The sequence below is a fragment of the Aptenodytes patagonicus genome, chromosome 1, assembly GCF_965638725.1.
Source record: "Aptenodytes patagonicus chromosome 1, bAptPat1.pri.cur, whole genome shotgun sequence".
NCBI classification, from domain to species: domain Eukaryota; kingdom Metazoa; phylum Chordata; class Aves; order Sphenisciformes; family Spheniscidae; genus Aptenodytes; species Aptenodytes patagonicus.
The window spans coordinates 34348340-34373666 of NC_134949.1; the positions used below are offsets into that span (position 1 = coordinate 34348340).

Sequence of the window (25327 nt, forward strand, 5' to 3'; positions counted from 1 at the left end):
GCAGCGTGGGATGCATCGGCCACTGCAGTAAGGGGAGATGGTGACGATGAGGGAAGGGGATGTAACCCGCGTGAGTTAGTCTGAGTGTGCCAAGACAACCCTTTCTGACCTTATCATCGATAAACTCCTGTATGCATATTTGTCACAAGGTAAGTTCAGGTTTTTACTCCGAGAATATATATCCCACTGACAGCACTGCCCAGTGTAGTCTGAACACTCCGTTACACGGCGTGGTTGTGTGTACTCCTCTCCTTTACTTTCATATCCAGACTCTACCTGCACTTGGACACGGCAATGCTGCACTACACTACTCAAATCAGCTTAACAATTTCCATGGGGTTCAGGTCAGTACTAAATGTAGCTCTTTGTATCTTCTCAGAGCACTAAGACAAAATCTGTTTGCAGTCTCACAAGCGTGGGACATACCTTCTCCATCAGTTGAACACAATGCCCAGACACCGCAGCTCATTCTGCGTGCAAAGGGCAGCAACACGCAGAGGTACTAGCACTGGCTTTGAAAGGACTAGTCATGTTGGTAATGTACCATACCTGAACTAACTAACCCATGTGGGTGACTTTGCCTTCCATATCACCTGCCTACAGTCATGTTTGTAGTTTACTGTGCGCTTGCAGGGTAAGGCAGGATAACTGAGAACATGCTCTCTCTTGAAGAATGAGTAAGATGTGCTACAGTCATTTCCTGTGACTTAGGGATGTCCAGACAGATATGGGACTAAACAGGTTTTTTGTAAGTACAATTAAAACGTTGTAGAACTAGTATAGAGCATTGCAAGTGAAACGATTGTATGTGAGTGTTCGTAATTTACCTGGTGAAATAACCCCATTAACTCCCTGAAATTTAAATATTCTGAACTATTTGAGTTCACACATTTGTGTTAGAAAAATAAAACTATTTGAACTCTGAGTCTATTATTCTAAGATATACATTGGCCATGTATAGACCTTTCCTAAGAATTAAAAGCTTTGTATTAAACACATTAAAAATATTGGATAAAAGGTTTTCCATATAATTACCATGTCCATATCCCATACTAAGGACAGCTAGCGAAAGAAGGTAAAATGAACACATAGGTAGGAGCCAGCAGAAGACTTGGTAGCACTTATGAGGCTTCTACATGAAGTAATTACACACGCCACTGGTCTGAGATCAATTATTTATATCCTCTTTTATATACTGTAGCTCACATTTTATTGGCAATTGTTATTACCAATTCACTTCAATAGAGGGCAAAAGAGACTGAAGTTGTCATCTCAGACTGGAGGTTGCATGCAAGAGTGAGAATTAAGAAATCTCGAGGATTACATACAATTGGAAACATGACCAAAGTAAAAGAAAAATACTAGAGCTGTACAGGGTTTGGGTAATTTTAATTTCCCTTAATGCTTCACTGCTCTCCCTATCTGTGAATCATACTGAAATAAACACAGGAGCTTGGTGAAACAAAATGAACTCCAAACTCTTCACAGTCATTTTTCTCTAGTCTTGAACAGATTGTAAGCACTAATTTAACAGTACCAGGAAAAATATATGGTTTGGTGAACTGGAAGTATATTCTCCTACATTTTCTTTTACTGACTTTTAATGCAGTAAATTTCTGAATAATTTGGTGCACTTAAGGGAATTTCTTGTGATGAATGACCATTGTATTTGTTTTTATTTTCTCTCTGATTTTACTTTTCCATTAGAACAGGGGCTTTGCAGGCTATCTAATAGAGCATTTCAAACGGTCTCTTTTCTGTTACTGAGTTTCAAACTCTTTCAGTAATGCTTTAAAATTCACCTGCTTTCAGACACAAAGGCACAGTATCCCAGCAGTTATTAAAAAGTCTAATGATTTATGAAACATGAAATAATAGACTTTGTTTGGTCTCTGGGATAATTACTTCTTTCATTCCACCTAAGAATGCAGAACAGAAAGACGGCTGTGTTCTCCATTCTGCAATGAATCCCGCAGTGATGGACCACTTTGACCTTCATATCCTTAAAGAATTCCTCACGCAGTGATACTTGTCTCCTGCTATTCTTCCCAAATTTTGTCTGCACTGATATAATTTGCTGTAGTGGCCTTAATACAGTTATCTTTCAATAACTGATAGTTTTCCCACAAAACACTTTCCCTCCAAGTTTTTTTTTAAGTACACTTGACCTACCAGTCCTCCACATTTGCTGACTGTCTGCTTTCTTGATGCTCATCATCTTCATTCTGCTAGGACTACGGTTTAAGCAGTATGGATTTTGTCCCCCAGCAATTCGCAAGCACTGTGAAAGACAACATTTGAATTCAAAATTATCTTGACAAATGAGAAAGAGTTGATCAAATGAGGAAAAATAATAAAAGCAAGGGCAAAAATGTCCACTTAGGAGCAGAAAATCAACTACAGAAATACAAAATGGGAAATAGCCTGACAAAGAACTCAACTGCAGAAATTAATCTAAGACTTATTGAAGAGTGCGATAGAAATATGAGTTGACAAGTGCTGCTGCAAAAAAAAGTAATTGTCGCTCTGGGGTATGTTAGAAGGAGCACCACATTCAAAACGGTACAGCAATCGTATTCACTGTGGGTGAGTTCTTACCTGGAATACAGTATTTGTTGTTGGGTGCTGTACCTGAAAATAAAGGGTTAGACAATGTCTTTCATTGTGTACAGAGGTACTGACTTGTAATGGAAATATTAAGATGGCAGAAATGAAGTATGAGTGGATATAGTTGCATAAGCACGAGAACAATGTAAAAAATGGATTATATTCATGAACAAGGACATAGTCCACAACAGTAAGATCGAGGACTGTTGTCTCTGTTAAGCCAAGGAGGCCTGCACTGCAGTAAAAAACAGACCACAGATTGCCTGTCAGCAGAAGACCCTACCCTCTAACAAGAGGAAGATGGGAAGAAGGTAACAGCACATCACATACGCCATTCCTTTTCCTTTTAGCCCAGCTAGAATTACAGACTATGGCCTTAAGGAACTTGGAGCAGACTTGCCTAAAATTTGTGGAGATGGAAGTGAGCAAAATTCTGATGCAAAAGCATCATGCCATAGTGATTTTTGGCTCTTGAGTATAAAAGACCTGTCAAAAAATTAGTTTGTCGTTGCTTAACAGATGTGATGAGGACCTGATACCCGGTGTCCCGTCACAGAATCACAGAACGGTTGAGGTTGGAAGGGATGTCTGGAGGTCATCTAGTCCAACCCCCCTGCTCAAGCAGGGCCACCTAGAGCAGACTGCCCAGGACTGTGTCCAGGTGGCTTTTGAATATCTCCAAGGATGGAGATTCCACGGCCCCCTTGTCCTCTGTGTTGGACACAAGTGACCCTGGCCAGACCACCTGAACACTTACATCTTGGTTCTTCTAAGTATGTGTGTGTGAGAGTGTAAGTGAATTAAATCATTGAGAAAATGACTGTGAGCGGGTAAAGCCAACATACTTACAGATTTTGTAAAATAATATTACCTTCTCCTTCCATAGAGTCTCACACTGAATTTTTTACACTAACTTCTTAGCAAAGAGGAAAGCACAGACAGTGATAACGTGCTGGAAGGCTGAAAGACCTGGGTTTGTGTAGACCGGATGAGAAAAGCCTCAGAGCAAGTAAGGTGATAAGTTTTCCATATGTAATATGTTATTATTAAAAGGACAACAACCAGCTGTTCTCATGGATGCTGGGAGAAGCACAAGAAGAAAACAGCTTCAATTGCTGCAAAACGATTTTGGCTGAGTATCGACAGGAGTGAAACCCTGGCAAGAGCTTACCTGGACACCTCACGGACTCCTCACCGGAGACTGTGAAGCACATGACTGGCAAATATTTGTCACCAATGTCTGGATATGTTCAAACCTGTCTTACTGCTGGGGGCTGGACCAGACCAGCTATCAACAGTGCATTTCTGATGCTCAGCACCAGATTTATTGCCAAAGGCCCTGTGACTCAGAGACCCTGGTGCCAGCCCAGATCCGTGTCAGTTAGAGACTTGGTGCCTGTGCCAAAGTTTTGTCACCACTGGACTAAACAATTTCTTTTAGTCTCTTCCTGACCTATGTTGTTATGGTTGCTATGAAACCCTTACTCATGGAAGCAATTTTTCCACTGTCTCCGTGGACTTCTGCTCTTGTTTCTCACTACCACCAATGTTAAAACATTTTTATTTCTTCTTCAATAGAATTGAAAACAGCCATGCTTGAACTGGAGGGAAAAAAGAATTTATTTTAGTCTAACTTTTTCATTTCAGATGACTTTTGAAAAACTCTGTTTGTCAGTCAGAGATTACACAACTGCAATTCTTTGAGCTGATCTTTTGTTATTATCCGTCTGACAAAAAGATGGCAGCAGGGTGGTGCTGTTGCATTTTCCTCTTCATTTGCTTTTTTTTTTTTAATCTCTGCTTTTCAGGAGTAACAAAACCAAGCTTCTGAAGCTTTGGTGCTTTACCAAAAGTACACATGGAAATATTTGCATCAGGTATAAAGTTAAAAAACAAATAGCTATGCATTTTCAAAAAGTTTTATGGGAATTTTAGACACAGTACTCCCATTGCCTTTTCAGATAACTGCAAAACTCAGCTCTGAAGTAATCTATGAAACTGAACATTCAGGTATTGAAGGCTGAATGAAGCCTACAAAATCTTCATGTTCTGTAACTGCTGGGAGAAATCTTACAGTGGGAGCAGGACTGAAGAGGTAGACCCTCTACCTGCATTTTTAGCAGGATCAAGTTAAAAAAACACATTTTGCGTATAGCCTGGTTTTGAAATGCTCCTCTTTTGTACACATTTTTTTTTGCGCTTTGCAGCTTTTTGATTACATTTTCATTCATGAAATGTGAAAATGGGAAGTACGTAACCAAGGTAACAATGATGTCCCTGGTGTATATCCGAGAGCGCACAAATCTCATGTCACAGTCCTAAGCCAAGCTGTACCTTGTCTGTAACAATCCCTGCTCTCCTCCCATCATTTATGAATTAAGATCTTACCAGCAGGACCACATTCCGGGGAGGACCAACAATGAAGGAGGGCAGCTGAATATTACACAATACAGGTATATAAAGATGTCGCTGCAACTGTTTGCTGGACACACTGAAACCATGCGGTGCCTGCGGCTGAGTCAGCCTGGAATAAACGCTCCTGGCAAGGAGCGGCGTAATTCACTCTCTCCTTGTAACCTCACTAAGTGCGAAACCTGACAAGTGGTTGTGACAGTGAGTAAGGCACATGCTGAGATGGCCAGAGGCAGACCGGCTGTGTCACAGGGCAGCACACCAGATTTCTGACTTGGGACACAGGAAAACACATGTCTTACTACGCATCATTACCCCGTACAATGGGTATCCCCCCATCATATTGCCCTCCTTCTCCCGTTCAGCAATGTGAGGCTTTCTTCAGCTAACAGAGTGAGAAAAATGCTCAGTGTCAGATGGTGGAGATAACGCTCATTTGCTAATACCGGTGCTGGCATCAATAAGGTCGAGAGAGGTAGTTTCTGTTCTGATGATTTCACTTATGCCCTTGCAGACCATTTCCTCTCTTCAAGCAACCAATGTGAGGGGGTCTTTGCTAAGCATAGTTGCTCCAAAACTTCCCAATTAAATTTCTCAACACATTTTTGTCTGAAAGTGCTTGCACTTAGATTTGCTGTAATGCCAGGCCCTGCTGTGACTCTAACCCACAGCCGCTTGACAACAGATAACCATATTAGCAAGTGACAAGCTTATCTAACAAATGGCTTTTCGTCCCAATTCTTGTTTGTACACTTCAGACATCCTCAGTCCTGTGGGCCATTTTGGTATCAGCAATAGACCAGAGATTGAAAATAGATTGCTTATAGGGTATTTATTTCTTTACGCAGAAAAATAAAAGGTTATCTTGCTGTTTTCTCCTTTCCCCAAACAGGACTCCCCCATTTCTTCAATTCATTTTTCCAGCCTTATTTCCATTTCTTCCCACTATTCAAGCTCAGTCCAATTCCTCTCTGGGCATCCCTCCAGATGTCTTTCTGTTTGAGGAACCCTCTACTTTCCCCCTGGAACCAATACATGTGAGTAGATTGGTATACTGTTGAGCACTCAAATCCCTTTTTATGAGTACTTCTGCCTCCTCGGCATTTCTGCATAGTGACAATTCTGCATTCCCTGTGTTGCAAAATTCTCCTAGTTTGTATCTGCAGACTAAGATGGAGACGAGGACAACCTCTCACCTGCAAAACTGTCAACTGAGTTGAATACATCAGTAGAGCTCCAAAGATGGGCTGTTTATTCAGTCCTTGAGCCTTCCCTCTCCAACTTCTGCTACTTTCTCCGAATAACTCTGCCAATACTTACTGGTTTGGGGTTTTTTACATACGTGGGCTTCACATTTTCAGAAGTATTTAGCAATGGTGAGTTCTTCAATGCCTGGGTGCATAATCTGACATATTTTGAAAAGACCCAGGGAGTTCACTCCTGACCCAGTTTTCAAAAGGTAAACATACGGACGAAACCAGAGAAATCTTCACCCTGGATCCTGTTAAGAAAGAGTGTTCCCTAATTAGTTTTAAGATGGCGTTTGATCAGCTTATGATATGATCACGTATATGAGTTCTATGATACGGCCAACTGCAAAAAAGAGAACAAAACGCACAATTGCCAATATAATGTTTTTCCAACTTCCCCCTTTTAGTCATTCAGGATGCCATTAATGAAGTACGTAAATGTGCCCGCTTACAGAGCACGATTTTGATAACGGTCTCTGCCCCTCTCTGCCCATAGATCAGAAAGCGCCTTCTCCCCGTTCCGGCGGCTCCAGCAAATCGCCCGCTAGAAGGTGATAACGGTGTAAGGACCGAGGCAATACGTTGCCTCTAGTCCCGAATCCCACCTAGAGCTCACCTTTCCAGAAGTTCAGCGGCTTCAGGCAGGAGCTGCGCAAGGCCGAGAGCAACCGGACGGGCCGCCAGCCGCCAGCCTGCCAGGGCAAGGGCGGACTCGCCTGCCGGGAAGGTGGCGGCGGCCTCCCCCCCCGCCCCCCGCCGCCGCCGCCGCCCCCGCCCCGCCGCCCGCCGCCGCGGCCGCCGCTCCGCCTCCGGGGCAGGGAGGGCTCGGGGCGGGCTCGCCTCCCCGGCGGCGGGAGAGCGGGCGAGAGGGGCCGCAACTTCGGGAAGATGAATGCGGAGAACCAAGATGTGCTGCTGGATCTGGAGGGGGAGGAGGAGGAGGGAGAGGAGGAGGAAGATGATGATGATGATGATGATGATGATGACGGGGAGATCGGTGAGTAGGGGGGCTACAGCCTGGGGAAGTTCCTCGTGGAGCCGGTGTCGCGGGCGGGGAGGGCACCTGCTGGCGCCGCGCCCCGGGCAGTGACCGGGCCGGGGCCGGGGGGGGGGCTGGCAGGCAGGGTGCTTGCGCCACAGCTCACCTCCTTCTGCTACAACTTCTGATGATTTTCCCGTGGAAAATACGTGATCTCTTTGTCTGTGCTGGCGGCGTGTGCCAGGTGGGGCTTCCTCATGAAGCGGCGTTGCTGTGCTCCTGCTTTCGTAGCATCAGCACAGGCTAGTTTTCAGAGAAGCACCAAAAACTTTACCTGTCCCTTTCCCTCTCCTGGGAGGGAAACGCGTGAGATGGCACAGAAGCAGCACTTTGCAGTTGAGTGCGAGGCTGGAGACCTTTGGTGTCGCGGTGATCTCCCAGCACAGGCACAGCCTGTGCCAGGGTGCCTTGCTCCCTTGGAAAATGCGAAGAATGCCATCGCCTCCGCACACCCCCGTGCACGCAGCATCCCCCAGGGCTGAGCCCTACGGCTGGCACCCGCTTCAGGGGACAGCAGCTAGCTCTCCTCGTTCTGCCTGACTTGGCGTGCCTTAATTTGACAGCCAAGGAAAGGAGGGGGGAAATTACACCTCCCCCCCAAAAAAAAAAAAAAAAAAAAGTAAGGGAGAAAATTGGCAAAGCATAGAAAGATAGTAATTTTGCTGGGAAAAAAATGCATATTGTGTCTGCCAGAAATGCAGACAGTAAAATGACCAGAGAGTTTTAAGTTCAAAGACAGCGTACGTTAGTCTTATCCCGACAGCAGCAACAAGAATTTTGATAATTTTTTAGTAGTGGGACTGGATTTCTGCATTTGTAAAAAGTTCTAGTGACATTAACTCTCCCTGATACTCTTGCTGCCTCTAAATACTAATCCTTAACAATGGCCAATACAGTTTGCCTCATTTATTCAGCTAGCTCACTCCAAAAGTGTATAAAGTTTAAGCCTCACCCAATGTCTGTGGAAATCAGGGAATGTCTTTCCTCCAACATTACTAGCCTTTGTTTCAGATGCTGTGGGAGTATCCCTTGCTTTACAGTAATAGTCCAAAGACAAATTCAGTTTTCCATATAAAGTGAGGCAGAGGAATTGTTTGACTCCATTCCCCAAATTAAGGAGTGGATCAGCACTGCAGTGTATTAATCAACACATGCCTTTTTCTTTCCATTCTTCACCCCAGAGAACAACCAAATTGTTTCCTACTCATGACTCTCTATCAAATTTGGGGTTAGTTCAGCTCCCAGAGCCAGCAAATCATGAGCTTGCAGGATACAGCAGTTTGGAAAAACACATGCTGTGTGGCAAAATTGACTAAAAATTGAGCAGTGATGATTTCATGAGTTGTTATGCAAAGCCTGTTACGCAGTGCCCAGCTCTGTCACGTTTGCTGTTCTGCCTTGCAAAATGCATGCGTAACAGTCTCGAGGTTTTTATGTTAGGTATAATTACAGGAGAGCTATTTTATTAGTCTGAGAAACTTGTAAATCATCCATTTACCTCCAGTTTTATTGTACCACTTGCATCTGCATTTTTCCCAGGAAAGCCATCCCTGCTTTGGCAAGTAAGCAGGACTTCTGAACTCTTTCCAGTTCCAGTCAAGATCAGTCCCAAGTGTTTATAGCTCATCAGGAAAGCATTATTATGGCATATCAAAGTTGTAGTCATGGCACATAAAGGGAGTGCTCTGGCTCATTGGCATACAGTTGGTTTTGGTTATCCGCGCTGATGACTAGCAAACCACTCGCATCAGAAGCAGACTTAGGCAGGAGTCCAGAGAAAGAGCTGGGCTAATGAGTCCCAATCCACAGGAAGGTACCACAACCGCGCTGCCGGCCATACATAGCTTTGAAATGGATTGTTTTGGTCAGGCTTGTGCTTAAGGAAGAAAGTCTTGTCCTAAGGTTAGGCTTTGTTGACAAGTTGAAACCCTTTTTTTCCAGTGCTTAAACAAGATAGGCAAGTTTTTCTTTTGGAGTCAGACTGTTTTCAAGAAGATTGTTACATTAGTGGCATCAATTTGTTTCTGAGATATCTTGTTACCAGGCAGAAATGGTGGGAAGGACATTGACCTGCGGTTGCCAGAGCATTTAAAATTCTCCAAACCCATTATTTTCTGCCTAGAAACTGTCAGACAGTTCCATAAACTGTAAAGTTTTTCTTTCCCTGGTGCCAAACCTCATACCATATCTAAATTAGTTTGCTTGTGTTTTGGGATTTACATAATATCTGAGTGTGCTTTCCAGAAAAATTAACTTCTGCAGACAATATCCAGAGGCATCCACTCTGACTAACCATTCCGCATGAAATACTTTTCTCTTCATGGGGATATGTTAGCATCTCGCTCACTCTTTGTTGTCTTGGTTTTGCTCAAATATACCTCCTAGTTGTTCCTTGAGCTTTGAGTGTACAACATCTTCCCATCTTCTGACACTGCTGCAGTAATCATCAAGCCATGCTTTACAGGTGACCAAGAAGTGGATGTTCATATGTTAACCTTTTTCTTGTCACACAGTGTAGCTGCTGTGCCAATGAGAATTCCAGCTCTTCTTTCTGAAAAGGAATTAATGCTGTTGTTCAGCATACATTTTTACCAACTACAATAAAAATGTACATCAGTACTGGCTTATTCAAGCAACGTTATTTGTGGAGTTGCAGCATAAAATAACCAGTTTTGTGCAGCCCAATGTGCAACTGGAACCCTGTCCTGAGGAGTGGTGTTGTAATCCAAACGGTGAAGAGCAGGCATAGCTATTCTTCACCTCCTTACTTTTGCTCACTGTTCTGTTCTCTGCTTCTTTCCTCATGGCATAGACTGAATTTTATCATATTGCCTGCCTAGAGCTTCTATTTTTTCCTATTCAATAGCTTCATTAACTTGACCTGCTTCTCATATGACCCTACAGATATTATTGATATCATATACTGTACTCCAATATGAATGTACAGTATACCAACAGTGTTCTACAAATTACTCCAGTGTTTGCCTTCATGGTGCTGTGAAATGGTCAATTCTCTATAGAAGTCTTCTAAAGGCAATGGAAAGTCTGAACAGTTAGATTCCTTGATTGAAAAATGTGGGTTTGTCCTGCAATTTATTAATTGTAATCCTCACACTGTGGGAAATTTAAAAGTGGTCTACTCGGCAGTAGGTGCAGGGATCAGATCTGATAATTTTATAACATGCAAGGCTTTATAAGCAGATTCTTTAAAAAAATGTAATTCTGTTTCTGAGAGGACAATATCTTGCTTTTCAGTCTACTTACAGTAATGAGTAAGACTGCCCCAGTCCACTCTTACCACACCTGGTTTTCTTCTCTTTTTCTTCTCTGTCTTGTAATCAACCTAAAAATTATTGGGGCACATTTCAGTCACCCACTGTCCTGAAGAAGACTGTGGGATGGGTATGCCTGATGAGCTGAGAATCAAGAATTTCTGCTCCCCAATTCTGTGCTCTGTGTGCGACACCGTTCTTGTACGTGTGCATCTAGAAGATGAGGAACAGGAGCAAGCAGGAATGTAGACATATGTCTCATTTATTCTGATTTGCTATTGAGGCAGCGAGAGACTTTTCATGGTGAAGTGGGACTTGTACAGGTCCAGGAAACACTGCCCTGTAATACTGCTCAAAACTTAAACTACCTTTCATGCCTTCATGTCCTTCCTCTTATCTATTACCCTGATGGTTTACCTACATTTCTTCTTCTCTTCATACTTCAGTAATTTTATTTTTTAACTTTCTGCCCACTTCACTTTCACTGAATCCAAGCCACACAGGAGTAACATCCTTGTAACCAAGTATGGCTGCATTTGAACAGTACGCTGCTGGTACCGCTCACTTTTTAATTCTGATTTAATGATTTTTCTACAAAACTACTTAAAAATACATAGTGAGAGTATAAATATTTAACTACAATATAATTGCTGTTTTGTAGCTATTTATAATTCATAAAGTCTGGAGGAGATCAGAGTATTTCAAGAATCAGGCAGGAATTTAGGAAACTGATAAACTTCACAAATTTACCAGATTTTTCTCTTTTTAAAGTTTTTCTACTATAACAGAATTCCCAGTTGTCCATTAGAAACTTATTAAGTCATTAATTTTATGTCAGATATTTATCACAGGTGATTCCCTAAAAGTTTTTCCTCTACACAGCCCACAAGTTCTTTTAAAAGGAAAAATGCCCTATACACGTTTATGCTCAACATCTTCGATTTTTTAAATGACTTTTCAAGCATTATCATTTGTAAAAAAGAAAACTTATTAAAATTGATATGTAGGAAACAGCCAGGCTTGTGTTACATGGTACAGAACTCCAGCAGCTCCGTAGTGTTACAGTTATTGAAAGTAATGCAATCAAAAACTCACAAAAAATGTCCTAGTATCAGCTGATTTGCAGTTTATGCAGTATATCAAATTGCAGGTAGAGAGCTTGAATTTCAGGAGACCAGAGGCATGGAAGGGGTGATGTATGCATGCCATAACAGACATTGTGTCAGTCTGTGAGTCACACAAATGGACCTTTCAAAAGTAATTAGAGAAGGATTATAAATCAGATCTGTTACTATATGCATGGAAAGTTCAATAAAGTTGTTATCATTTAAATCACCTCATCTTAGTATTTCTTAGTACCTGCCATTTCCTAGGAAATGATGGGTTGCATGCTGTGGAATAAAGGTCTAGTTTGCCAGTAGAGATGTGGCAAACCCCAAGAGGGAACTGATACTAAAACTGATGTTTTCTGCTGTGGTTAAAAAAAAAAAGGAACAAACACAAGGGTGCTTTTGTATGAGAGCAATTACCTGTCATAAATTAAATAGTCTTTGTAACGCCTTCCAGCTTATCCCTTGTAAAGAACAATGGATTTTTTCTTTTATTGTTTATTTTTAGTTTGAGATAATATATTCTTGTACCCCTCTAAAAAAGTCAAACAAAGAAGCATTAGCCTACATTCGAGATTAACTGGGATAGGCCAGGAAAAAAGTTACTCATTTTTGTGCTTTATAAATAATGCACAAATAATAAAACTAAATATCCTGTGCTTGACGTGAAGATCTTTAAAAAAGGTGCTGCAGGCCTTAAGCATCTGAAGCTGCTACAGGTGTGTGTTTAACAAGATAATGCATTTAACAGGGTGTGAATGTCAAGGAGGTGGGCGCTGAAGAATGGTGCCATGGGTTGGATTGTTTATTGTTCTTACATTCAGAAAACAAAGGTGGGGACAGAAATATCTTGCAAGTGCTGAGCTCTGTATCCTAATGAATAGAAAAAATCAGCTTGCATTTGCCGGACTGTCACTATTGCTTCAGTGCATGTCTCTGGCATGGTCCTTTCTAACAGTCTGAAGTATTGCTGTATAGAGTACATATGTTATTAAACTGATATTTGATTGATATTTTTATTATAAAATTTAAAAAAAATCACCAAGGCATGGGCCTAATATCACTTGTAATTTTTTAAGGGTTTTTTATTCAAATCCAGTCTCACTGTGAGTCTAGGTAGAACAGTTTTCCCACTGAAGAGTGTATGTGTTCATCTGCTGCGCTGGTCGCGATGAGAGCCCGCTAGGACATTGTTAAGATTTTGTGTTAGGGTTCAGGTCTGATGAATCTGGAAGTTGAAATGAAAGCCTTAGGCTGTAACATCACAAACATGTCAAGCCAGCATAAATTGGCTTGTCTACCCAAAGAAGTATTCCCCCCACAACCACCTTACAGCGGCAGCTTAAGTCTTCATGGCATTTTGACCTTATTTTTCATTGGGGTGTATCAGTGGTAGCACGGTAGAAATGCAAGGCTGTAAAGAAGGACACTGTACCGTTTATCTTATTACTGCCAGTGTCTTCTGTGGGAAATGAAAACTGGCAGTCATGCGAATTGTCATCAAACAATGGATGTTGTTTGATAATCAGTCCAAGAAAGCAAACACCTGAGCACAGAATCCTTTGTCTTCACCACCCTTCACACTTTACTCAGGCATCCCACGTCTATCTGAAGGCTTCGTAAAAGGATGAGTGTCTTGATTGCTTCCTGAGGAATTATACAGGCATCTGAAAGATATTTTTGCTTGATTCAATGGAATTATTTCTACCCCTTGTTCTGACCTGTCCCAAACTCAGCATATGATAACAACTGTAGACATGTAGGCACGATTGCCTGCATGGACTTCAGAAGTGAGATCCTGAAGCATCGCTAGAGCTCATTAAAAAAAAGTCCTCAACCTCAAGATGGCTTGATTTAATCTTTGAGCAGTGCCCACTCCTCTGCAGGAGGAATCACTCCCCAACCTCCTTATGTACACATGGGGTACCTTCCCCAAGGAAGTCAAGAGATGTGCTCAGGCCCCATGTTTGTATATCCATGATTTAGTACTCCGCCTATGCGAAGGTAACTCACCTAAAGCAGTTGTTGGTATATCAGGGATAGGCTGCTGAGTGGCAAAGGGTAGGGAACGGAGAAGACTTAGACTTTCATTACCATCAGGCAGCCTGCCACATATTCTTCCATTGCATGATACTATCAAAGGGGAGTATAATTCCTTTTTCCCATTCCCATCCTGCATCCATGTCAGAGCGGCTTCCTCTTCACAAGCCTTCAGTTCCAAACCTTATCAATATGGGTGGTCCATTTCCTATGCAGCACTTGACCTGTTGAAGTGCATGATATTACTGAATGCAAAATAGGCAGAGCCTAGATAGTTTTGCTAATGGAAATAGCCATATTAATAAAATCTGTGTGTTATGATTGTAAAAGGGTAAGATTCAGACCAGCATAGGCGCCATTAGCAGGAATAACCAGGAAGACCAAATGGTTTTGGAAAGGGACCACATTTAAACATCTTTAATGAACACAGGATTCAGATTGGAAAATTAACAAAAATGTCTTAAAACACAAACTGACTGAACTTTAAGCAGTGTAGTTACAAGTCTGCTGGAGCATAAACATTCTTTAATTGATTTTATGCCTCATGTGGTAGAAATTGCAGCTTAGTTTTAAAATATTGTGTAAAGGCTGAATAAGATTGAACCCTTCAATTTAGTGTTTACATTAAATAATTTCCAACTAAACCACTAATCATCAATATTCTTTAGACATAACTGAAAATTAAAGTTTTGTAGGAACTGCCACCAATAGCAGATTTTGCTTTGCTTTTATAGTTTCCCTTCCTTTCAGTTTTTTGTTGATGGATTTCCCCTGACCCCATTAATCTGGTTAGTCAGGTTCTCCAGCATTCTTTAGATGTGATTTATCATGGAACATTAAATATTTGCATAGGAGACTGCTTACGGTGCAGTCATCAGAATGAGCTGCTGCGCCGGTATTCTTCTGTAGGAAACAGCCACCACCTCTCTTCTGTTTAAGTGCCGTTTGAGAGCAGTTGCTGCAGCAGGCTAAATGTCTGGTAACTTGAGCGTCCATGGTGTGTTTCTGTCTTGTGGGCTTCTAGCTTGGGTGGATCTGACTATTCAGAGTGTCTACAGGAAGATCTTGGTTCTTGCTCCACTGCTGCAGCAGAGACCTGTGACCTGTCCTTCAACCGTTACTACTTTGGGAAATTACAATCAGATAAGGAATCTTCACTGGGTAGGGAAGAGAATTTGTAATGTAGAGTGGGAGCAAGAAGCACTTGTGTGGGGATGCAGTGAGTCTCCTGTGCTGTGGTGGTGCCAGAGCTAATGCGTTTTGGTCAGGAGAAGGGGATGAGATTAGTGACTTTTCAGTGGGTGAAAGATTGTGGGTTCTTTCCTTCCTTTGTGGGAGGAATATTTAACTGAGAAAATGTCATCTGGATTGCAGATGAGGGTGGAAAATATGAGAGCCGATTACAAAATGTTGTCGGTGTAGCAACCCTGCTAAAGCTGCTGGGAGCTGATATTAGTAATCCAAGGACATGCTGCTGTGATCTGGCACAGTGGAGGAGCTGAAGAAGAGCCACGTCCTGCCTGTGGAGCAGCTGGGGTCTGTTGTTAGTGGAGGGTGCCTGAGATAAGCACCAAAGACTAGAACTTAGATCAGTGGAGAGACTCCTGTAGCACAGACCGGGGTCTTGACTGAAGGGTCTGGTAAAATAAGGAGCGTCAAAGAGATGGAAAGAGTAAGGAGATGGAAGTAAAGGCAAAACATCCATTGAGACCTGGGTGCAGACTAAGAAAGAAAGTAAGTAAAAGGGAAAGAGGAAGGATTCTGACAGTCTTCATAAGGGTAAAGCCGACCAGTGCAGCTATTCACATATTTATCTGGTCAGGAACTCATAAACAGTGGCATAAAGATTCTTCCAAGTCAGTTCATCAGGAAAATAAGCTACAGCATAGGACTAAGGTAATATAACCGTGGGTGCAGTGAATTGAAATAATTCATCTGTGGCATTTTCATGCATATTTTTAATCTATAGTAAAAATCACAGTGTGTTCATAGGTAATTTATCCAGCAGGAAAAAAAGACTACATTTATACCATTAATTATTTGCAAAAAAAAATTCCATTGCTTGAGGTTTGGCACTGCAGTTAGAGATAATAACATTTAACAAAACAAGACTGAGATGATGATCCAGAGGGCTCTAGCATTGCCAGAGAGTTTTATTAGTTTGTGTGCAATATCACTAAAATTATTAGTGTTCTCTTTCTATGTGTTTTTTCCTTAAGTAGTCTAATGGAGTTTTTATAGGCATTAATGAACAAGGATGAGGTCAAACAACGCACACTTTATAAACCCTTGTGAGCAGTCCCATTGATGAGAGTGGGAATAGCATTTTTTTTGTAAATGCTATTCATAGCAGAGAATGCAGAACTAGTCCCTAATGGAGGAAATATCTTTATTAAATTTTTCATCATCTCCGTATATACTGATTTATTCTAGGAAAAATAATTAAATTCATTTAATTATTCTGCTGTCTATGAAAGACGAGAAGGAATTTGCACAAAAGGACAGTTTAATCTATAAACTGATGGCTGTGCTTAAGACAAACAGCCCAGCAAAAACTCCTACAGTATTTGGTAAGACTTAAACATGTAATGTATTATTTTAAAAAAAGAAAAAAAGAAATCAATACGACCTGAAGAATAAATGAGCCAATGCTGGTTTTTTGGTTTTTTAACTTGTTCCTTGTTGATAATAAAGTGAGGAGAGAAAAAGCTTCAGGGGCAATGCAGTCCAGCCAAATAGAGCTCCAGATGTTTCTGTAAGTTTATTGGTGTTTGCAAGAAGAGCAAGGCTCTCTTTTAGACCTCTTATGCACAAAAGAAGGTGTCTTTAGGTAGAAGTTGGTTATTAAGCTGCAGCCGTTAGAAGAAAAATCTGAAGAGTCCTTCAGTTGTTGAAACTACAGAGTATTTCCTGATTAGGAAACAAAAGTATAGAGTTTATTTCTAAACTCTGGGTCCAACAGTGGGAATGCTTACAGACACGGCTGTTTGCACCTACACACACAAAGTAGCTCAGAAACGCCTGTAGGTTTTGACTTTAAACTTAATATTTTCATAGGCAAAGTAATTAAAAGTATCTTTTTGGGACCCTCCTGTAAACACGCTGTATAACAGCTGAGTGTAGGAAATACTTTAAAGCAAACATTCTGAGAAACTCATTACAGAAATTCAAATATATCTCCTCGGAGACATGTAAATTTAAGAGCAATGGGTATAATTTTATAAACATATTTCAAACTTAAGATTTCTAATTAGATAACTCATTGATCCATAGGCATTGAAATCTAACTAAACAGCGATTTGCAATTACAATTTTGGTTAATCATTTCAGTTCCCAATGAAAAGGCTCCACAGCTGCCTGGAGGCTTGGCATTGGTGAGGAACACCATGGGATCAGCTTGGCTGCTAGAAAAGCTGTGTTTGTAGCTTGGGGCAACAGCTGTGCATGGGCTGCCCTCCTGTAAAATACACCAAAGGCAAGGTACACTCGTTCCCCATGTAATTGGGCAGTAATTTCCACAGTATGTTTGGGGTTGATCTTGGCAAGTCTATCTCATGGCAAAAGCAGCTTGTCTTCTTTATATTCCCTGCCTAAGGACAGCTGATTTGGGTTAGTTGCTCTGGGATAGGAAAAAACCCCAACTTCACGTTATTTTAAGCAATGAAGAAAACCCCTTCAGGTTCAAGAAGGCACCAGGGACTGGCAGAAGTCCAGATGCATTTGTGCAGTGATGTGCTGCGGCGCTGGAGCAGGTGAAAAAACAGCTTATCGTACTCTTGACCAGAGGGTTAATTCTACGGTCTCCGCCGAAGCATTAGGTCACAGTCCTTCAGCAAATCAGCCTTCAGAGATATGCATATTTATTAGGCCAGGTTCTGGGCACGCATGTGATCTAGGCAGGGAAGGTAGAGTGCTTGCACAAAATTTATAAATGGCTTACACTGCTTCTTGGTTTTATCCTTTGTATCTCTTAAAATATCAGCAATATTATGGTTTAACAGAGCTGATTTAAGTCAGATCTCACTAACAACTCATCTGAAATTTCTCAGGGAAAGAAAACACATATAAACAATGACATTTTATGATGTTTGGACCCAAGTAGTGTAGTGCTTCTGATAGCTGTTACATTGTGAAAATTTCACGTACTCCTCTCAGCTGACGTTAGGAATCCTGATTTTTATAGCATTACCTACAGTTTGCTCCTATAGTCCTCACACAAATGAGGTAGCAGGCTGCTGCTCATCTCTGCACACCAGGCTGTGTAGGGACGTTATTACAAGCCAAACATGACACAAAGATGAGAACAATCATTTTGAGTTCAGTGGAACTGTCAGCATCCATAAAGTTATTTAAGTGTGTAAATGTTGCAGTCTCAGCCCCCAGAGACTGTATATTGCTGTTCAGAGTCGGGGTTTTTCAGTGGGTTTTTTTCAGTGGTTTATCTTCCCAAGCTATTGATGGTGGAAGGATAAATATCTGTGTAAACAACAGTACTCCATTTATCAGTTGTGGCTGGTGTATCCTCGTCTTTCTTTTTTTGTTTGTTTCCTCTGAGTTTAATTAAATATTTTGGGGATAGATGTTTATCCTGCACTCTAAGATAAGACCAAATGTGTCTATCAGAGGAGTTTCTGCATCTCTCACTGCGTACAGTTCACTGAGCAAACCCAGTGACCGTTCTCCTCAACAGGATGTTCCTCAGGAACACCTTGCACACAAAAATAAGCTCCAGAGAAATCCTGTTTGGTTTCAGGAAAAGTCTTTCAGTTCTTTTTCATGCCCTTCGCTATTTTCTTCACCGTTTTATTTTGTTACTTTTAGGGTCAGTGATTCTCTTAGCATTCAGAGTGCCGAGTTTGACTCCATATGAGCAGATCTGGCTCATGCAGAAGAGAAATGTCACTCAGAAGTGACATAAGGTGCTCTCAGGGTCCACACTGCGCCAGACAGCCAAAGTGCCAACCTGTAGCAAACTGGGGCAGAGGAGTCGTGTGGTGATTTCATGTTTCAGGGATTGCTCCACTTTGCAGATACTAAATTAAACCAAAGTCTGTGGCTACAGGAAAGGTGGCCATTGAAATCCTAGCTCTGTGAGTTCAGCACGAGTGTATCCCATCAGTGCTATGTGCAGCAGGGGACTGATACAGCAAGTACTTACAACATTTAAGGTTTTGTCTGTGTAGAATGCAGGTCAAAAATATGACAATAAGTAAGATTACAAAGCTTTTCTTTTACATGATCAGGCAGCTTTCTAACTGTGCTAATGGAGGGAACTGAAGTCTACAGAAGTGAGAAAATGTATGTTTGATGTTAAAAAAATTCCTTGCAGTCTAGTGAGCAAAGTGTACTTTCAGAGCAGTTGAAATGTTGAATTATACGTGTTTCTAGGGATCAGCACTGTGCTTTTTCTCTTCGTCTCTGAAAGTGCATGAGCAGAATTTTCCACTTTTTTTTTAACTGAACATGTTTGCTTCATTTCATAATACAAGGGAAATGAAAGTGCCAGTACTTTTCTAAATGTGGGGTTTTCCATATCTGTGGACCCTCATGTAACATGTCACCTTGACATGGGACAGTAAGAAGTCAGGCAAGGCACATCTCAGCTAAAGGTTTCAGTCTCAAATGTATATCCCTGATTTTTAGAATGTACGTTGCTATTAAAATCAGTGGAGATGTTTTGCATTGTTCATTCTAGGCACAAAAATATGGCTTGGAGTTTAGCTGTCCCACCTCAAATATTCCTCAAGTGTGTGATATTGTTGTTTTTCGTTAAAGGCTAGGTCATGCCTCTTGCAGAGAGCTCAGAGGTGAGGCCACCAGAGATCTTCTGCCTGGGACTGCCCCTCTTAGTCCCCTCAGTGTGCATTACAGAATGGCTGGTACAACTAACGCTGTCACCTCCTTGCTGTCTCTTTTTGGTGTTTGCTACTCCTGAAGCCCTCCTCTCCTCCTCATTCTCGGTCTCACCTCCACCATGTGAAGGGAGAGCAGCAGATTGATTTGTGTGCTGCAACATCTCCATCACTCTAATGCTTTCAAGAAAACTGATAACCGGTTAGAAGGACTGAGTGCTAAATGCCTCCAAAATGGAGTTTGCATTTAAACTTAGAGCTCTAAATATAATGTCACTGTGAGTTTTGGTTTATAAATACAGTTAGGCCTAAAAAAAAACAGTATAGAGAAAGTGGATATTGGTTTGTCTTTGTATTCTTCTGTTTCTGTATGTTTGCTTGCAGCATTTGTTTCACAGCTTGTGTAGTTTTTCAGTGAGTTATAAATGAGTATGTCCATATGTCAAGTTATTGATATGTGCAGTCCATACTTAGGATAAAGCGTAAAGAGAAAATGTTTTTGATGGATTTACTGGATTTTCTTCCCCTCCACACAAAAAATAGAATCTGCAGTAAAGCCACTGTGGTCTCCTCTTAAAAATAAAACAAAACTCAGCATAGCCAGGGTCAAGGGATTATGACTAGCCTCCTAACAGCCCATCACACTTGCTTTTTCCCTACTGTTATAATGAGATGTTTAAGCAATCCTACCTAAGCTTAAATGAAAACCAACTCTGTAGAGGCTGCTTGGTTTTTTTAATCTGAAAACTGATTTTTTTACATCCTCTCACTTCCACAGTTTTGAAGAAACGGATTAGAATCTCAGTGGAAATGAGTTTGGGAAGAGGGGTATGGCTGGGTCTCTCCACACTGGTTGTACTCTCATGAAGATCTGTCATGTTGTATGAAATGAGCAAGCCCTATGGTTGTTCCTGTGTAACTGCCATCTGGTATGTTCATAACACAGTAAAACAGTTTAGCAGGACTCTTTATAGACACCAAAGTAAAATGTCTTTCTATGCTTTCCAAAGCAAAGCTTGCATCTCCTCTTTTGTGGGCTTTTTTTAAGATTTTATGGAATTGCACTGTGGTATAGGTGAGATGATAGGAGGAAAACAAGAGAATTTCTGTTTGGCTTTTTCCTCCTTATTATTCTTGCTGCTTGCTTTTGTTATAGCTGAAGGGTACCTAAGATTCAAAGCCAGTCATTTTTCATCAGCGTCATTAGTTAGTCCTGACTTCTTTTTGCTTCCTCCAGAGATAAGCTATCAAAATACCTATTTTCCACATTTTGATGCTACCTGCCAATCAAAAGAAGACTTGTACTTTAAAATTCACCTGCATTCTTTCCTGACAAGTTCTTAGACTGAATTTACTCACTCTGGGATGGCTAATCTTCTAGGGAGGTGCAACAATTGTTAGAGAAATCTAGAAATGGCACTTTACGCCACACTATCTTGTGCTTACTTTGGTGGGTCTAAAGCTGCCGTCACTGTTCCCGCTCTGAAAGACCTATTCAGACCAGTGGTGGGTGACCATGCTGAAATCTGAAGTATGACATTACCCAGGGAGTGATCCTTCTATATGTGTTGCTGATAAGCACAAATCTTAGGGTGACATAATATCTAGCTACCCAATAACATTATTAACGTCATTGCACATCAAGCACTCAAAAAGCTCTCGCTATCCCATGGGCAGCACTGTTGATACTTTTCCTCGGGTATCTACGGTGTCTGCCTCAGAGTGTGTAGTAATATGTAATACACCTGAGAAGATTTCTACTGTGCCACCTCATGGAGCGGAGGGGAATCAAAACTTGCTGTTCCTCACTCTTCCCAGTGCCAAGAAGTGTAAGCAGCAGTTGCAGGTTCAAAAGGTGTAGAGAGAAATTCATTAATTAAAAAGCCATGAGATGATCTAAAACAAAAAGATACTGCTTCTGCCTGATCGTATACCATGGGAACTTCACTGCCTCCGCGCCCTTATCTTACACTTCAGAACATCGAATGGCGGTTTTGACCCAGAGCACCATTGGCCACTCTTGGGGACAGGAGACTGTGCTAGGTGGACCACTGAGGTGATCCATAAGCACATTCTTGTGTTCTTATGTGTCCTTGTTCTTCTTTGGCTGCAGACACACTCTGTTTCTTAAAAATCACTGAGCTTGTGCAAAACTGGTGAACAGCCTTACAGTCAAAAGGCAAGGCAAGAACATGGACAGAAGGCAAGCTATAGGCCAAAGACTCCATTATAACATAAAGTTGAGGACTGGGAGCAGGCAGTCTGTCCAAGGACAAAAGCCAGGAGCTCGCTAGCACTAAGGCCTGCAGCTGGATGACCCCAGGCAAGTTGTGAGTTTCCTTCTTACATCTGATAGGACAAGCCACCAATCAGGCTCACAAGCCAGATCACGGATCACCCATCCCAACAAGAGGCTGATTGCAGCCAAAAGTGCGGTCTGATGGTGGTGTTACCTTGGAAAGCTTGTAGCATTACCAACCCTGCCCAAGCTCAAGGCTTGGTCTGATAAATGTTCAATGCCTGATCTGCGCATTCATGTCACCTAACCAGGATCTTCAGCACGGCATTCTCTCTCCAAAGAAATCCACTGCATTTTTCCTTTCTTGTCTTGTAAAAGGACTGTAATGACAGTTGAAATCTTACCTCCTTCTACTTCCAGGTTCTCAAAGTCCAGGGAAAAATGTTTGTAATCACTCTGGAGTTTGTTTTTATTGCCTTCATATTTTCCAGATGTGTTTGTGTATAAGATTCTTGAGTTGGTATTTTCACATGCATCTATTTATTTCTCTTTAGTTTTATAGTGGACTTTTCAATGCCAGGCAAAGAGAGCATATTCTTGTTTTCCGTCAGTCTGCCCACGTTACTGTTACTAGAAAGCTGTGTGTATACATGCATCCTTCTTGTTAATACCTCTTTTCCCAAAAAGTATTTAGAAACCTCTGTGTCTTCAAAGCCACAGCTGTTGGGCATGAAGCTGTCAGACCTTGCCCAGCTGTAGTTGCTGGGCATCGTGAATTGAATTGTCAGCAGAATCCAGAACTTTTTATTCATACTGACTGCAATAAGCTAAAACACAGACTGGTTTGTTTTTCTATCATGGTACTGAATTTACACTAATTACATTATCTGAACTGACTTTTAAAACTTAATAAATTTGATACGCGAGTTGCTAAGGAAAAGTGTCCATAGTTATTATGATTACTTTTCTTACAGTGCGTTTTGAAATTACTCATCAGCAGCGCAGAGTGCTCCTACACATGGGCCACTAATCAAATTGTCTGATTAGGTGAAATTCTAGACTTTCAGCAAAGTTTCCTCATGCCAGATTGCAGTAATAATTGTTCCATCACTTCTGCTCAAGGGAATCTCTCAAATGCTTCAGATATAATTTCATTTCTAAACTGACTGTATAATTAAATAATACAGTATAGCCAGCAGTAATTGTTCTCCATATTTAAATGTAAATATTACCAGTTACCAACAGGAGCCACAGTATCCCTAATTGGCTGCGGCTAATTGCGTATTATGTCTAAAAAATATTAACATTAAGGTTGTGAAGTCAAGCACTTAGACGTTGGGCAATGTCAGCATTAACATTGCCCAGGCAACTTCAATTTTCCTGCCATTTCTTTGCATGCATGTTACAGTTTTTAATTACACAATCATACTGTTCTTTTTTTCCTCTTAAGTCCACTGCTTCATTCAGTAAACTGGTAGTAATTGCAGATTTCTTTTTCTCTTCCTCATTAAGAGCATGGCTCCAAGCCTTGTTTAACTCAAATTATCCAAGCCTTGCACAGCATACATTTTCATTCCTTTCCTCCCCTGTGTTTCTATGGTGCTTTTACCACATCTGAGCACTATATCCAACGGGAGTGTCAGGTTGCCTAACTCCCTTTTTAAGGAGAGCTGGAGTTTCAGGAATCCAGACCCCCGTGATAGGAATGCAGGCTGCTGAAGTGATAAGATGTGGGGAATGTAAAACACTTCTGAGTGAGTTGTGCAAAGACAAGGCGCTGAACAGAGAGACCTGCATCCCACCAGCAGGCCCCCCTGGAACACATCTACTAGAGGGCCACAAGAAAATAATTCATTTTCAAGCACTTTTGCGCAATCAGTTATTAACACCATTCTGGGTTTATGGCCGATAAACTCTCTGTGTTTCATACAAAGCTGTCCAAAAAATGCTCACCAATCACAAATGCTTTGGGACTGATTTTTTCAGAAATAAGAGCATTTCCCAATCTTGCTATTCGAAGTACTGCACTTCTCCAGCTAACTGAGTGACAGATGCCCAGCTCTGCTGTAAAAGTGCTGAGCTTCCCAGCTGTAACAGCCTGGGCAGTTAGCTTGAAAACTCTGCTGTGGAAAGCTGGGCAACACTTTGTTCAAGCAGCGTGCTCAGCGTCATGTGTATTGGATGCCAAAGCTGGGGCTTACACCACTTCTCCAAGGCTGAACGCAAATTCTTTGACAATCAGAAAATCTTTCTTCCTTTCAATCTTCCTGCAGTCTCTATATCCTATCCATCTTTTGCAAGAACAAGTTAAAGGTCTAGATGGACAAGCCCTCCTCCTTAACCAAACCTGGACTCATCCTCATCGCAACCCCATCTTGTATACAAAAGGAGGTGGGGTCCTGAAGAAAAAAGAATAACAATTTGGGTTTTATAATGAAAAATTACTTCCTTTGCATCCACCAGCATCTCCTGAGCTAGATCAAGTGGTATCGCTGTGTACCTTTTACCTTTTATGTAGTAAGAACCACTTCTGAAATGGGAAGACCAGGATGCAATTCCTTCCTTTGTCTTCTTTAAAATAAGCGTCAGTGATGACAGACAGTCTTGAACCAGCACTATTTCAGTGTTTGTGAGTTTGAGTTTGGGGTCTTATTAATCTGCTCACTTGCCACATTTGGCTGTAAGTTTCTATTTTTTTTAAGAGCCCTGAAAACCCGATTCTACCATGTAAAGCAGTATCAACTAAAGTGGAACGATTGAAGTTAGTGATTTAATTTGCAGGTCGTAATAAGTAGTAACCTATATACAGTTTTGATTCATGTTTTGAATTTTTATTTAAAAGGCTTTCTAAGGGAAAGAGGTTTTCTTGCTGATTGGTAGAGCAGCTAAGACAGTAAAACCGTTGTGTTCTGCTGAATGATGACATTGCTGAGGGCATCACAGGGGCTACACCCAGCCTGGTCCCTGGTGACCCCCAGGGGGAATGCCCGCCATGCGTGACGGTGAGGCAGGGAGGCTCCTGTCACCCAGCAGCTGCACAGCCGTGGTTTTGGTTTGTACTTCTGGACCTGAATGTTTGGGTTACTCCCAAATCCTGTTTTAGGTGCCTGCATCCTTTCTTTAATTCCATTCATCTCAGCAGGTATATAGCTCAATGCACACTTACTTTGATTTTTAATTTGTTGTTGAATTACTTCTTTCTTACCTGTAAGATAATAACTATTTACTCTGAATTTGTATTTAGATGCATTTTGTTGGTAAGTAGAATTAATTAACCATGGAGAAAAACAACATGCAAACATGTTTATTAGTTATCTTAAATATGCTGTATACATAAGAAGAAAGTACATTTATAAAACATTTTGCATTTAAAATAATTTAGTAAGCAAGCGAAACATTAACTGTAGTTAATGAAATTGATGGATTGATTAATGAAATTGATGGATTGATTCTGGTCACTAATGGCCATACGCTGTGTTTGATATAATTTGGCATAAAAACTGTCAA

General features: G+C 41.3%; 1 protein-coding gene across 1 annotated transcript in view; it reads left to right on the plus strand.

The window, feature by feature from the left end:
- Positions 1-7137: 7137 nt before the first annotated feature.
- ANO6 (anoctamin 6) overlaps positions 7138-25327 on the plus strand; it is a 78377-nt gene continuing 60187 nt past the window's right edge. Inside the window, exon 1 of the mRNA XM_076331739.1 lies at positions 7138-7266. Coding sequence (XP_076187854.1) covers positions 7158-7266 — 109 coding nt within the window. The 5' untranslated portion in view covers positions 7138-7157. The remainder of the gene's footprint in view (positions 7267-25327) is intronic.